This window comes from Colias eurytheme, chromosome 17, assembly GCF_061535395.1.
Source record: "Colias eurytheme isolate Ceu_HAF_F1 chromosome 17, ilColEury1 Martin Lab GWU primary, whole genome shotgun sequence".
Lineage (NCBI taxonomy): Eukaryota > Metazoa > Arthropoda > Insecta > Lepidoptera > Pieridae > Colias > Colias eurytheme.
Window position 1 is genome coordinate 8,808,977 of NC_142996.1, and position 16,829 is coordinate 8,825,805.

Below are 16,829 nucleotides of genomic sequence, written 5' to 3' on the forward strand. Positions count from 1 at the left end.
ATTGTTGATCGGGTTTGTTTGTAGAGTGGAAAATGGAAATAGCTTTATGACTCAAGATGCCTATGCCCTTCTATGCAAAGCCAGGGCATCGCCTAGTACATAATATATCGTAGTATAACCAATAAAAAAATAATAATTTTCCCATTACATTACATTGTAAATAAAAGAAAACACATGACAATGTTGTGTCATTAACATTCTGTGAAAATATGATACTTTCGCTGCAGCCTGTAGTGAGCAGCGTAAGCTCAGTCGATATTGAGGTACCGGCGCCTGCGCATGCCTCATTTGCTTCCGATATTCCGTGGCTGTAGCTTTTTACGCGATAAAAAGATTTACACAGTGCTGTGAAAAACTTTGTGATAAAAAAAATGTGCTCAAAATAGTTTCTGTTTTGGATTGACAAAATTTGGTGGTACAGAAAAATGACGCAAAATAACACGAACCCGCCGTACAGTCGGGTTACAAGTAAGCTTTTTGGAAAGAAAAGCAAGAAAAATAAGAAGTACCACAAGACTAAAGCGGGGACGTACGGAGGGCGGGAACGGTAATTTTTGGATTTATTAATAAACTCTTGATTATTTATTAATAATAATTATTAAATATAAGTAAATAAAATTGGAATATTCAAAGTAGAAATGGAAAAATAATACAAATAACTAATGTCTAATCTATTGCGAATTTAACTGTTATAAAAAATTGATAATGGAATAGTTGTGGATCATATAAGGTGTATTATAATCCTACTAATATTATAAATGCGAAAGTTTGTGAGGATGTGTGTGTATGTGTGTGTGTGTGTTTGTTACTCTTTCACGCAAATACTACTGAACCGATTACAATGAAATTTAGCACACATGTAGATGGTAACTTGGATTAACACATAGGATAGGTTTCATCCCGGAAATCCCACGGGAATGGGAACTATGCGGGTTTTTCTTTCAAAACGCGGGCGAATCCGCGGGCGGAAAGCTAGTAATTAATATCTATGAGTACAAAATGTTATATCTAGGATATTACACAATTTTATTAAGTAATTTACATAGATATGTAAGTAACATGAATTTTATAAATCAAATTATCAAATTAATCCATTAGCAATTAGCGAAGCATTTGCCAAATACTTTCTATCAACTACGTCATGTATTATAAAAAAACTAGCGGTCCACCCCGGCTTCGCCCGTGGTACATATGAAAAATAGATGTTGGCCGATTCTCAGACTTACCCGATATGCACAGAAAATTTCATGAGAATCGAGAATTTTATATATAAGATATAACATCGCAGACAAAATCTAAGGCAAAATTTTGGGTATTTTTTGAGATTGTGGATAAAAGATGAATTTTAAGAACATACGGTTTTATAAGGTCTAAGGTACCTACTTGATTTGCTTTACCTTTTAGTGAAGAGGTAGACTACAAAAAAAGAGCGTGTGTGTATGCACACGTGGTAGAAGTGAAACTTCTTCGGCAAGATTCAAAGATATCAAAATCGTCACCTTACTCCATGACGTGACGGTATTTCCATGACGCGATCTTGAAATTTTACTTACACGGCGCCGTAAGAACATTCACTTCAAAAAATAGTGTGGGTATCTAAGAGCGTATACGCAATATGCGGCTACCCGCATAGTGCGTATACGCTCTAATAGAAATGTTCTTTTTCTATCTGGTTTAGACCACTTCCCGAAGTAGTAGGTGTGAGGATGTGTGTGTGTGTTTGTAACTCTAACTTTCACGCAAATACTACTGAACCGATTACAATGAAATTTAGCACACATGTAGATGGTAACTTGGATTAACACATAGGATAGGTTTCATCCCGGAAATCCCACGGGAATGGGAACTATGCGGGTTTTTCTTTGAAAACGCGGGCGAAGCCGCGGGCGGAAAGCTAGTTATTATAATATGTTAAAAAGCTCATATTTGTATGTTTAGGGTTATTGACATATCATAACGTGAGAATTACCTAACAATAGAGACGGTTAGATAAAATTATACCTCTATACTATAAGACATCTTCAATGTCATGTTAAGAAAACAGAAATAATTTGTTACTTTGCGAAAAGCGAAATTTTTACAATGTTTTATGTAACATGAAAATGAGGTCGAATAGTTATTTGACTTGCAAAGTTAATAACAAGTTTATTAATACCACCAAATATAGATACTTTGCTTCCTTATTTAGATTTCAGTCTTAATATGACTAAATTTACGTGTTACTGCGAAAATCATAAAAATTTAAATTTATCATTGTTTTAATTGCTTAACAAGAGTCTTAATTTTATTCTTAATCTCAATTGTTTTTTTTTAATCAAAAAATTAACTAATACCGAGAACCTTAGTTCTTTGGTATCTATAAGTAGTCTATGGGCTAAATAAAAAAAAAAACAGTACAAAAAACAAAACAAAAAAAAAATATCCAGCAGAATTGGTAATCAATTAAAATACGCAGTATGAAAGTAAATCGTTTAAAACCCAATAAATGCTGAATTCATTGGTTACGTATCCATTCACACTTGGCAGGACGTATTAATATTTATATTATAGCTTTCACTAATTTATATATAAATTGATTTTTAATTAATATCGATTTTTACATTTTTGTGGATTTTTATTATTTTAAATACATCTTTTACGATCTTGTAGATAAGGTTTTATGTTTGATTGGTTTTAATTAATTAATTGATATTGATAATAGTAAAGATTTTAGATATTCCTTTAGCGATAGCGGAATAATTAATAATTTTTTTTTTTGTATTTTAACCTAACCTAACCTAACCTAACTGAAGTCCGATCTAGATTAGATCAAGATATACCTAGGTAGTTAATATACCTAATAGTTTATACAAATTCTCGTAAAAGTAACAACACCATCATTCCAAAATTGTACATTTTTCCTCAAAATATCTTGATAATTGATATCACTCTATACATTTATGGTGGCAATTATACAATTATTATTGCTTCACGTGCCATCTTAACTGTAAATGGTTTTGGCAATAGAATTAAAAGTTGCACGCAAGTTTTAATTGCACCCTTTTAAATCGACTATTATTCGTGCTAATCACGCGTTTAGTTGTTACATAGTATAGAGATATTAGTAGCATTGAAGTTCTTACTTAGTAGCACATTTGTTAAAATAATGGTATGAAATCGAAGGAATGAACGTTTTGTTCAAGAATAACGGTGGAATCGAGGTGGAATAGACAAAGATTTTATATACATAGGTTCATCTATTTCATTAATACTTAACACACACACACTGAAGCTTAAAGCTCTGAAAGTGAAACACTACTAACTCTACGTCTCTATAAAATGAGATATAGAAGAGAAATGAGGTATCTGAATATAAATTAAGAAAATATACCAGTTTCAGACTGAACTTTATCAATAAAATGTATTTAAAATATGTATACTTGAATAGATTACTTATTAAAATGGAACACCTAATACACAAACAACTGATTTAGAAAACGCATACAGACAAGACCCGTGTTACTATTTGCGGCCAGAGGCGCGATTATCAATAAAATTATGTATTTAAAAATATGAATACATACTTGGATAGATAACTTATTAAAATGGAACACCTAATACACAAACAACTGATTAAGAAAACGCATACAGACAAGACCCATGTTACTATTTGCGGCCAGAGGCGCGATACAAGATTCTGCATAACGTCACTAATATATACATATCTATTAAATAATAATGATTACAACACACACGTAAGACTCGTCTATCACGGAGTCCCGTTAGTCTCACGTTTCACTTTTATTTGACTTGTTTTCACTTTGCCGAGAGGTCAGTTACGACATTTTGGTAATAGGCTTGGCGATGACTGCTCTTTTTGTTACATTAAACACGTTTTTAATCCGGTTTTAATAAGGTTTGTTTTTAAACATGATATGTGTGATTTATCTTAAACTAAGACAATAGTATAAATGTTTGGTTCCATGAGGTTACCTAGAACCATGAATGTAGTATGTAGTTTGGTTATTTGGTTTAGGTACATTTTCGAATAGAATAAATAAATTGCAAGGCTTGCTTGTAAAGCAAGAATAATCTTAATACCTAGATGAAGTTGTTACTAATAGCCTTAAAATACTGCAATTTCAACAAAGTTTGAACGAAACGAGTTTTGAAAACGTTTGTTGAAACAAAAATATAATATCAATTATAACATAAATAAAAGATACTTAATCAAATTGATGAATAGTATAAGGGAACATTGACACGAAAATTTGGTATTTTTTTACTGAAATTCATGAATACGGTCATCTAATTTACAATACTGTATTATATATTTTTATACGTTCAATAAAATAACATAAATTATCTATTGTTCACAGCGCGAACACGGCAATGGACAATGACGTCACACCCGTGTACCTAGCTGCTCAAGAGGGCCATCTAGCGGTGCTCAAGTATTTAGTTCTGGAGGCAGGAGGGCGGCTAGATGCAAGGGCGCGCGATGGAATGCTGCCTATACATGCAGCTGCACAGACTGGCTGCTTGGACTGCGTGAAATGGATGGTGAGCTTTTTGTTATGTAATGCCTGCTCAAGTTGGTGCTTAAAATAAAAAATATTTGATTAGATGACCATATGTCACAAAATTGATATATAATCCACCATGTTTCGCTTAGTAATTAGTATTAAACATGCAAATATGAAAAATTTAATTAAATTCATAGCTTCGTCTATGGTAAGCGAACGCCTATGAGCAATTGCAGAAGTAGGGCCTCTGTAAAGGCATTCCCTGCTTTTAAAGGATAATGTAAATAAAGGAATGGAATGGAAAGGATAAGTAAACAGTCCTCCAGGTTTTAGATCTTACATCCCAGTGTCAAGGGGTTTTAACACTATTACACATTATTTATGAAGTGTGAAGCTTGTATTATACGTAAGAAAAGAGTTAGCGGGATAGAGTCTATGATAGAGATATTACCATACGAAATTATTTTATCGTTTAATAGTTTTTAATGCACATTTTGTAAATAGCCTTTCTATCTTCTTTCTTAAATATAAAAATGAATCGCAAAATGTGTTGATAAGCGCATAACTCGAGAACGGCTGAACCGATTTCGATAATTCTTTTTTTATTATATTCCTTGAAGTACGAGGATGGTTCTTATGTAGAGAAAACGTAAATATTATCTACCACGGGCGAAGCCGGGGCGGACCGCTAGTATTCCATATAATACACATTTAAAACTGACAGACGATTAGACGAAAGATTTCCTAGACACGAATATAAAGTCATTTGTAACAACATACATTATATATTGTACCCATAATTACAATAGCAATCACATATCGAAATATCGTGAGTTCCTTTATTATATAAAGACAAAGAAAGTCATTATATGTAATTCATTTTTTCACAGTATTGCATAAGATTTGATACAGATTATACATCAATAACTACCGGAGGAAATACATTATAAGCGTGGTAACACTATTTATCTGTTATATGATTGAAAATTACTTTATCATAAGGAAGAGTGATATTTTCCGATCATATACCAATCTTGATTACTCGCCTTCTTTCCTGTGTTCATTGGAGATAGTCAATGTTTCTCTCACTCTTATTATAAGATGGTTAGGCTAAGAGTAAAAGGGACTACATTATTTTTATAAAAACCCTTAGACATTTTACAGAAAGAAAATTTCCGTGTGTCCATTTTGGCGTCGTAAATAGAACACGAACCATATGATAATACATTAATTAAAAATCGTGGATTACAAAAAAAATCAGTCGATATTTCATAAATATATTTAGTTAATAACACTTAATATAATTAACAATTATAGTTACTTAATCGTTTAGTCGTTGTTTCACATTTATAGGATTTTACAAATTATTTACAATAGAATTGTGTACGAGGAAGTTTTTCAATAACCGCTTATTAAACGTAAAATACTATTATTACTTTAATATTCAAATAATTCTTAAACATAACAAAAATCATTAATATTATCAGTTCGGATGTTTTCATATCAAAATAGAGCAACATAAAGCAAAAACGACAGCATACATATTATGTAATTATGTTTTACATAAGAATAATATTTGAATAACGTATATTTAAATCCAAATATGGTAATTGAAAGTATCATTACAAAGCACAAAAAAAATTACATAATATCAGAATGGGATGTTGGCAATTTAACTCGCCATGATTATTCCATCTTCCCTATAATTACGGTAAATATAATAACTGGCAACTTTCAAATGCATCCTAAACGTAAACTGCAGTAGAAACGCACTTTTTATGTGGAAGAAAGTATTATTACATTGTCATTGTGTGGACAATATGGGCATAATGTTGCCAGTAACAATCAATGCTCAGCAATAGTGAGCAATAAATGTAAAGAGAAAGTTGAATAAATCGTTAGATATGAGTTTCGTGACGTTTTATATTAGCTAAAGATATGATTCGTTTTGACTTTCAGGAAGTAATATAAAGAGAAACATACGAGATAAAGAATATACCTACATTTATTTGCTAGATAACGTAATGCATTTTGGGGATTTTATAGACTTGAAAATATTAGTTTAGCTTAGTGACTTAAAACTTTGTAAAGCTTCGTAATTTTTGTAGTGATCGATTAAAAATCAAAACTCTATTTTTTGGGTTATTTGATAAATATAATTACTATTTCATTTTCACTTATTTACGTCGCAAATATTAATATAATGACTAGGCAGACTAGGCAGGCAATGTTTTTGGCAATATTCAACATCATAATTGTACCAAAAACATTAGTGAAACTTCTTTAGGCGCGTTGAGAGTAAAATTTTAAGGTCGCGACCATAGGTCGCGACATTGCAATACCGTCACATTATGGAGTAAGGCGACGATTTTGATATCTTTGTATCTTGCCAAAGAAGTTTCACTTCTGACACATTTGCTCGGCACACACGCTCTATTTGTCTAGTAAACATCTTCTAAACAACCTATCGAATATTCTAGATCGTCGAGCGTGGCGTGGACCCGAACGCAAGAGACGGGGACGGGGCTACTCCCCTACACTTCGCAGCATCACGTGGACACCTGGCGACAGTCCGCTGGCTGCTGCGTCATGGCGCCAGACTGCATCTGGATAGACATGGCAAGAGTCCGATCAATGATGCAGCTGAGAATCATCATTTGGAGGTGAGGTTTTGATATGTGGTCTGGTTAGGTTCATGCGAATATGTGTGTGTCTATATACCTAACTAGCGGTCCGCCCCGGCTTCGCCCGTGGTACCTACATGTTTTATAGCCTATGTTGCTCAGTGAAGATGCAGCTTTCTAATGGTGAAAGAATTTTTGAAAACGGTCCAGTAGTTTATGCGTGAAAACTATAAATACATAATTACAAACCTTTCCTCTTTATAATATTAGTATAGATAATTTCATGCCTGTATACAAATATTAGTTTTCTTGATATCTTAATCTTAATCTTAATAGTACTATTATAAAGGCGAAAGTTTGTAAGTATGGATGTATGGATGTATGGATGTATGGATGTTTGTTACTCTTTCACGTAAAAACTACTGAACCGATTACAATGACATTTAGCACACATATAGAGGGTAACTTGGATTAACACATAGGATAGGTTTTATCCCGGAAATCCCACGGGAACGGGAACTATGCGGGTTTTCCTTTGAAAACGCGGGCGAAGCCGCGGGCGGAAATCTAGTGTAAAAATAAAAATTGCTACGAACCGAAAATCTTACCACAAAAACATTTAAAATTCAAAGCTTTTGCAAGAAATCTCATAATTGCCATTTATCAAAACAATTAAACATGGTAGCGACATAAAGCGATACTGCGAACCATGCACAACAAAGATGTGTACTTAAATGTGTTCAATCTTTATACGAGAAGAATGTGCACTAATGTCATAATAATGTTTGCCGCTAGAGTGCGGGTAACAATTCATAATTATTAAATGAGGGTGCGAGGCCATTTACTTGTTGCTATAGAAATTTTAAACTATAAATTTTATTGTCAATACCTTAGATTACAAAACAAAATAAAATAATTTTGTAATCTAAGGTCATTGGTCAATACAATAATAAGCTATTGGAGAGATAAATTCGACGTCGTGATCACTCATCACGAAACGGGATTCGAACCCGCGTCTTTCGTCTAAACGAAAAACTAAAATCGATTTTTTTTAATGAAAATTTCAATTCTATTTAAAAATTCAATTCAATTCTCATTTAAAAAGCATTTGAATGCTATAAAACTGAAATGTCCAGTGGTCCAATTGGAAAGATTTAAAAGCTTATAAAATTTACTTTAGCTGAAGATAGATGGCGTCAAAGTATTCGTAAATCGCGCTATAGTTATGTTTTTGCGATATGTAAAGAAGATTGAGTATTGTCCGTGAAAATCACAACAACAATCTAGAAACACTATTTATTATATATTTTTGGAACTTGTACTATTTATGTACAGGTATTATTATTAATTAATTAATTAATTATAATATAATTATTATTATTATAATATAATACTATCTGTGCCGCGCGGTTTCACCCGCATTGCTCCGTAGTCCGTTCCTGTTGGGTCTTAGCGTGATGATATAGTTATAACCTACAGCCTTCCTCGATAAATGGGCTATCTAACACCGAAACATTTTTTCAAATCGGACCAGTTACTGAGATTGGCGCGTTCAAACAAACAAACAAACTCATCCAGCTTTATAATATTAGTATAGATTATTTATTACATATTTACTAGGTACCCTTCATGTTCTCACTATCATAGCTCAAGCTCATGCTACATGGAACCAAGACTCCAAAAGCATTTACATTCGCTTGGCGCAATAGTTTTTAATAACATCACAGACTAATAATAATATACTACGTATAACACTTACACCAGTCACCATCTTTCTTATATATAAAAATGAATCGCAAAATGTGTTGGTAAGCGCATAACTCTGCAGCTCTCTGCATAACGCGGCTGAACCGATTTCGATAATTCTTTTTTTATTATATTCCTGGAAGTACGAGGATGGTTCTTATGTAGAGAAAACGTAAACATGTACCACGGGCGAAGCCGGGGCGGACCGCTAGTTTTAATAATAATAAGATTTTTCGTCTCTGTGATTTCCTTTCCTTTTCATATAGGACAAAATCTCATCAATTTTACTGACCACCAACCATAGGGACCTTTCCTTTGTTTTTGCTGGTATATTCGCTGGTACTTTGTGTCTATAAGTGTTTATCAAATCTGATTAATTTCGTACAAAATATAAAATTAAACTACAAGAAATATGCAATTGATTCATAGCTTCATAGAATAAACAGATTCCCATACAATCACAAAGAGCTTATTGAAACGGGCTTGTTTAATTCACTTTCCATAGAAACAAGACAATGGCTATGAAAGTGTATCAGCCACGAATCAGCGTCATGTTTGATGCGTAATTGCGCAGTTTTGATACTTTCTCTCTAATTATATGCCCTTATCAAGAATTCGTGTTGATACTTGGAAGTGGAATTTGTTGTGCGTTAATTAAAATACCACAAGTAATATTGAAAATACTGTTAAATTAAACGCTGTTAAATTAAACATTAATAGACCATGATTATCTGATGATACCGAGATTTTTAACAATATTAAAACCTAATACTTAGTGAAAATCCCTACGAGAGATAAAATTATCTTTCTCAAGATATATTCATTTATTCGAGTTTCTGTTGTAAAAGATAGTTCATAATATCGATGTTTCAAGTCAGATTTATGAAATGTACAAAATGATGTAACGCATCCGCAACTGCCAAATCCGTCTCCTTGATAAATACCACGTAGACTTGTTCTACGATAAACATGGGCGTAGCCACGGTGGGGCAGGGTGGGGCACCTGCCCCACCCTGGCTCTGATCTGGAAGGTATCTAACCAAATCTAAAAAAACGTAATTATCTAGGTACTGACTACAAAACTTAATATCCGTTAAAAAATTCTCACTCGAAAGTTGTCAGTCGACACAAAAAAAAATGCTATCTAAACAAAAAGTTTGCGCTTCTATATTACATGATTTGAACCACTTTTGGTGCCAGAAAAAGTAGTGTAGTACTGTTACCCCATTCAAAGCTGTTTTAATTTAGCCAAATTCGCACTAAATTTCCCATCCAATTTCACTTTTGTTTTAGGATAAGTTACTGACCATAAAAGCACAAAATGCTGACAGATCCAGGTGGAGCTACGTTCGCAATCTTACATAAAAGTTTTTGGCCGATATCTCGGAAACTATCCATTAAATATTGGGAATTTTTTGTAGGTAGTAAAATTTTACACCTTTTATACTTTGTAAACTTTATGTAAAACTTTCCGTTTACGATTTATGGCCTATTTAATGAGCCGGTTAATCATCTTTGGCAAGTAACTCTTTAAATATTGGATTTATCAATGAAATGCAAAGGCATAATATATTATACATATCTTTTTTTTTTTTTTTTTCAAGTGGGGAAATCTATTATACATATGCATTATCTATTTATTAAGATAACTTTATTTGAAACTTTTTTTCCTAATCCTTTTTGAGTTATTTAACGTTTGGCAATAAATAGTAAATTTCAAGGTACCTATGTATGTTTCGTAAGTATATATTTCGTATATATTCTAAATAATATTGAGTAGTTATTTTATATTCGGATGCAAGAATAAAGGAAAATATTTAAAAAAATGTATTAAAAATTTTGTATAAGTAAAAAAAAAATCAAAAATTTTGCCGTTTCGGAAAAAGTGAAAATCCACTTGCATTGGAAATTTCTTCTTCGTTTTTATTACATCCGTAAAAAAGCTTTTGGCCTGCCACGTCACCCGCCGAGCCTCAGCATTTCTACATTATACGTGGAACAACTCAAAAAATATGGACACTAGAAAAAAATTTCAAACAAAACTTGTAGAGAATAAAGTGTTAAGTGACCTAAAAACTATGTACATACATGCATTTTATTCATTAATCCAATATATTACGGACGACCGGTTCATCAAATAGGCCATAAACCGTAAATTGGAAGTTTTACAAAAAAATTGACATGGTATAAAATATGCGAAATTTTACTTTCTACAAAAAAGTCTAAGCAACTTTTGCCCTAAAGTGGATAGTTTTCGAGATATCGGTCAAAAACTATAAGATTGCGAGCAAAGCTCCACCTGGATCTGTCATCTGTCTGCATTTTGTGTTTTTATGGTCAATAAGTGACCGCATTAACCTAAAACAAACATGAAATCGGAAGTGCAAGGTTTTGCTTTATTTACTGAGTTATTTAAAATTGTTTATTTTTCTATTTACATAGACCTATATTTTATGGTAACAAGGAATCATATTATTGTATTAGACGGATAAACTATATAATATAGGGATGAAATTTGCAACATAAACGGCTGTAGGTATCTTTTGCTTGTTTTGATTTATTCATTATTATCTATTGCAGCTTGATACCGCCACGTGTTCTTGAAAAAAAGGTATTTTTAGACAGACAGACGCACAACAAAGTCTGCCTGTCGGTTTGTCTGTCAACACACTTTTTCTCAGGAACGCGTAGAGTTATAAAACTGAAATTTATATCGAATACTCAAGTCTACGGTCTCTTAAAGCTGTGAAAAAATCAAACTTATAAGCCAACGCAATCAAAAGATAAAATTATGCTGCAAATTATCGCAAATTTCGACATTCGCAAGGGAATCAAAACCTACATTGTACCTACTTCCCGTGAACACAGAGTCTTGAAATTTGGTTAAAAGCAATGTCTTATAGCACAGATAAAGGAAAAATTGCTAAAACATACATTTTAGAGTTACAACATAATAAAAAGTAGGTTTATTCGGAGCCCTCGGTGCGCGACTCCGACTCGCACTTGGCCGGTTTTTTTTTGCCCCACCCTGTGCCCATGGCTAGCTACGCCCATGACGATAAATATACCAGCTATTATCGGCAATTTTCCACCTTGCCAGCTTTCTAATTATTTAATTTAAAAGAGATTAGGTAAGAATTGCGAACGCGTGACTGAACATGATATCTTCCTTCTGGTCTAATGATATGTTTCGTATACGCACATCACTTGATCAACATATTATGTACGTATCTGTCATTTGTTTTTCTGTTTGTATTATCTAACGTCTTCATTACAGCTTCCCGTATGTTTGTACCAAATAATATTGTAAGAAAATTGCGTAATTGTTTCTGTAATTGTAGGGAATTGAAAAGATGGGATGACGAAAGTTTTAAGACAATTTTAAATTCATTGTCAATTGTCATTAATTTCCAAGTTGTAGTTTAGCTTTTACTTTTGTTAGATAAAGTGTCCCTTTCCGTGTCAGCTTATAACTATATCCTTTTCACTGTCCATAAAGTCTTAATTATTATGGTTCAGTACTTCATTCTGGAGCGAAGCGAGGCATATTTTTATTGAAAGGAAAGCAAAGGAAGTGGCCACCTTCAGTTAAGTTGTTACCACTGCCCTGTTATACTGGCAATACTGGCCAGCTTTTATGGCATTATTATATCCTATGAAAGTTTTCTAAGCGTTAAAAAAGTCGATTGTTATTTGATTACAGTGTTTGAATGTGCTGGTGGCTGCGGGTGCGGCTGGAGACAACAAGCAACTGTCTTCGTATAAAGCAGTCCATGCTTGCGCTTGCACTCCTGGAGAAGCACGTGTAAGTATACTAAATTTCAAGTAGAAAATAATGCTAAAAGTAGAACTATCAAACATTCTTTGGTGTAGTTTAGATAGTGGTACAGTATGCAGATGAAAAGGTTTCTAGAAGTTATCTACTTAAGAATACTATGTGTATATTCAGTGTTTTTGGTGATGATGACTTTAAATCACTGATAAGACATTATATTTTTTGCTATTATATATACTTGATTTTGAGTTGCTTATTAGACACAAAAAATGCTTTCATAAATGTGATATTTTGAGCCAGTACCAATTTATTGATTATTCTTAATATTTTTAATGTATATCCACCATTTTAATTGATAAGCTAATAACACATCCTGAATCTATTCCACCACCGTACTGAATTATTTACCCCAAACTTACAGTGTGCCCTCACCGGTTGCGTGAACGCGACCACCCGTTCTCCATTCTTCCTCCATGGACCAGACAGGAGTTCTCCCCGTGAGAGACGTGCCTCAGTTTCCACCGTGGGCTCCATCAGTTCTGCGCGATCTGGACCAGCTGATGGCTTGTATGTGAACCCCATGCAGAGAGCTGTGAACCATGCGTCTTCGGGAGAAGAGAGTTCAGGTTAGTTATGATTTCTCCATGCGAATATGATTTATGTGTATAGAATAGTTTTAATAGAATGTAGTGAAGATAGAAGAGATGGATATTTTGATCTGGGATAATAATAGATGCGTATTATTCCAGTATATAAAATAATGTTTTCCAAACTAAGATTTCCATTACCTGGATTCATGAACTTTCATGAATCCATAGCGATTGAAGTTCAAATACCTGCAATGACTGACTTTAATTTATATCAACCGTGAAAACTAGCTCAATGTTAATTTTATGCGAAAAAAGGATTCAGAATAAAATAAATGGACTGTGTAGCGAATGGGACATGAACTATTCGTATATTGTTACCGAGTTTATTTTGCATTGTCAGTACCTAGTTGTGTTTTGACCGCTGTGGAGGGCGATGTGTGAGTAGTTAAATATACAGGGTGTCTTGCTATCGGTATACTTAGCGCGAAGGGACTTGAAGTTTTGCATACACTGATCACGTAAAAAATATTTGAACAACAAAATTACGCCATAATTTTTTTGCTAAAATTTTCCTTAAAATTCATGTTTTCTTCTGTAGCTTCGCGCAGCCGGCATATAACGCTTCGCTAATGTGAGCATTTTGTCTATAAAAACAAAATCTTAAACGATAGCTCACGTGCGGGTGGCAAAGTTGGGCGGGTTGCTTGTTAGGGGCGTACGCAAAGAGTTTTAAGAATTCATCTATTTGAAAAAAAATGCATCTGGAATTTTATAAGTATTTTTTACGTACTCAGCGTATGCAAAACTATAACCTCCATTGAGCTTAGAATACCGACGGTGGGACACTCTGTATAATACTGTTATGTAAAAATGGATTTTATTTACTTGGTGGTCCAATACCACAATAGGTGAACCAAGCAGAACAAGCAGCTTCGCGAAGCATTTACCGAGAGCCTACATGCTCTGTGATTAAATTGGAATAAAATTATCTTATCTTAATTTAACAAACCTCTGCTGTCTCAATAACTTATAAGACCTCATTTAAAAAGTTATGTCATTTCATTGTGATAAAGTTCAAAATCACTTGTCCCACAAGATCACACAAGCAAGCATTCCACAGCGTGCTCCGCGTCGGACGCGGACACGGCGTCGGGCTGGTTCCTGCACGGGTCGAACGGCGGCGGGGCCCCGGCAGCCTTGTACCAGCGGGTCCGGGACCTGTTCCATGCGCGCTCGCCGGGGCCCCGGGGCCCTGCGGAGGGACAGGAGGCGCCTACTGTCACAGGTATATACTTTTATAATTAATTGTTAAACTTACATCAAACAACAAAAAATGTTATGTAGTATTAGACTAAATGATCATGTCAGAAAAAAAATCTTATTGCAGTAGCTTAAATAGAACATTTTATTGGATTTAGAAAAAAGTGTTTAAAATTACTTTACTTTACCCAATATAATAACATATACGGTACATTTACATATATAAGCAGTTTAAGCATGCATGTTTATGTGATAGAATATTGCTTGAAAATACACTTAGTTAATACCTACTGCAAAATTTTCTTTATAAGCGACAACATCATCTGTGTTTACCAAATTGTTAGGTGCCTATATCAAAATTTTCTTCATTCAAAAACCAAACCATTCTACATACTGAAAGCTAAGCTTTAACAGTATTCGTAATCCATACTTAATACTTAATATCCATATTAATATTATAAATGCGAAAGTAACTCTGTCTGTCTGTCTGTTACTCAATCACGCCTAAACTGCTGAACCAATTTTCATGAAATTTGGTATGGAGATATTTTGATATCCGAGAAAGGACATAGGCTACTTTTTGTCCCGGGAAAATGACGCAATCCCGAAAATCCCACGGGAACGGGAACTATTCGGGTTTTTCTTTGACTGCGCGGGCGAAGCCGCGGGCGGAAACCTAGTTTTATATAAATGTTATTGTTCTACAGTAAAAGCGGAAATCCACGGTATAAAAGAAGTGACGTCCACCCAAGAGCAGTCGGACAGCGACAGCGGGGCGGAGGCCACGCGGCGAGATCACCACTATGAGGATATCTATCTTGCGAGAGAGGAGCATCAGAGGAGGAGGTAGGTTTAGAGTTATTCTTGTATAGTAGTGATGTAGTAGAATCCTATACAAAACGACATTCTGAGCCTTCGAACACTGCTTAACTAAAAGACCACCCAAAAATAACATATGGAGTTTTGGGTAGTAATTTTTTTACGCTGATAGTGAAATCAGCGCAGCATCAAAAATGAAGCATTTTGGAATTTGCGCTGTTGAAATGGTTTTGAAAATCACTATGAGCACGATTGTACTCATATTGGTTTTCATAGAATATATAAATAAAATGTATTTGTCGGAATTTTAAAAGTAAATAACCGGACTGGTTCGTCTAAACTATGGTCTAAACATACTTTTTTAGAAATGCTGTCTGTCTATTTTACGTAGAAGCTATGCTACGCTATAGCTATGCTATAGTTGGGTTAAATAAGTAAGGCGGGTTAGATATTTTGTCTAGTAACGTTTTGAAATAATTATATCTCTCTTATATCATTTTCTTCGTTAAAATGTTTTACTTTTAAGTAAATATTATTAATATTCTACCAATAGGAGCAGTTCTCGAGATTCCGGCAGTCACAGTCGACCGGGAAGCGCAGCACTCGTTGTCGATTATGATACTAAAGATAACATGAATGACACGTAAGTATCAAGAATTAATTAAAAACAATAAAAACGTGTATTTGAAATATAGAAAGTAACATATTTGCTAAAAGTGATGTGTTCAAAATTAAAGTGTTGGTATGTCGTAGCCTTAGTTATTATTTCTATGCTATGAGATTAATATTTGATCATTCGTTCCGATTGAATTCAGAACCTCTTCATTGTAGGGTGTGTTCATTCGTCAAAATAAATATTTTATATTAGGGATGAATTTTTATTCACACAAATAAAAAATCAGCAATTCAAAAATATTTTTGGATTTCATTCAATAAATGATCTTCTAAAATTTCAAATATTATTAAAATTAAATAATAATTATTATATTCTTTATTTAGATCGAGCAAAAACTACGAAGAGGTATCACCGCCGCCATCGGAGACGCAAACTAAATCTACCATCGCGACCAAACTCGCTGCACTCACACATAAAGCACAGAACTTTGTAAGTTTTTACTATTTTATAATAAACTAGCTGTGCCCCGCGGTTTCACCCGCATGGCTCCGCTTCTGGTCTTAGCGTGATGATACGAGTATATAGCCTTATAGCCTTCCTCGATAAATGTGCAATCTAACACCGAAAGAATTTTTCAATTCGGACCAGTAATTCCTGAGATTAGCGCGTTCAAACAAATAAACAAACAAACTCTTCAGCTTTATATTAATAGTAACTATAGATATAGATGATATTTATTTGTAGATTTGAAATGATATAATTATGAAAACAAATTATTGTCTTCTAAAAATTTTAAGAATTTTGATGATATTGGAATTGGTGATGAAATAACTCATTCCTAAACGTAGTTTATATAATATGTAATGGGCATCGTAGTTGAAGCTTTAAATCTAC

At 33.7% G+C, this 16,829-nt stretch overlaps 1 protein-coding gene across 7 annotated transcripts in view; it reads left to right on the forward strand.

Moving 5' to 3' along the window:
* The window catches only part of f (espin protein forked), an 82,151-nt gene that overhangs the window by 50,734 nt on the left and 14,588 nt on the right, over window positions 1-16,829 (forward strand). For 3 of the 7 annotated variants that reach the window (XM_090111790.1, XM_090111786.1, XM_090111787.1), the window contains exons 3-10: window positions 4,359-4,542; window positions 6,986-7,168; window positions 12,579-12,680; window positions 13,072-13,276; window positions 14,361-14,525; window positions 15,208-15,346; window positions 15,873-15,962; window positions 16,319-16,424. In XM_090111790.1, the coding sequence (XP_089967916.1) occupies window positions 4,359-4,542; window positions 6,986-7,168; window positions 12,579-12,680; window positions 13,072-13,276; window positions 14,361-14,525; window positions 15,208-15,346; window positions 15,873-15,962; window positions 16,319-16,424 (1,174 nt within the window). Of the gene's footprint in view, window positions 1-244; window positions 548-4,358; window positions 4,543-6,985; window positions 7,169-12,578; window positions 12,681-13,071; window positions 13,277-14,336; window positions 14,526-15,207; window positions 15,347-15,872; window positions 15,963-16,318; window positions 16,425-16,829 lie in introns of those variants that run through there. The other 4 variants (XM_090111789.1, XM_090111788.1, XM_090111785.1 and 1 more) reach the window with 2 other exon arrangements.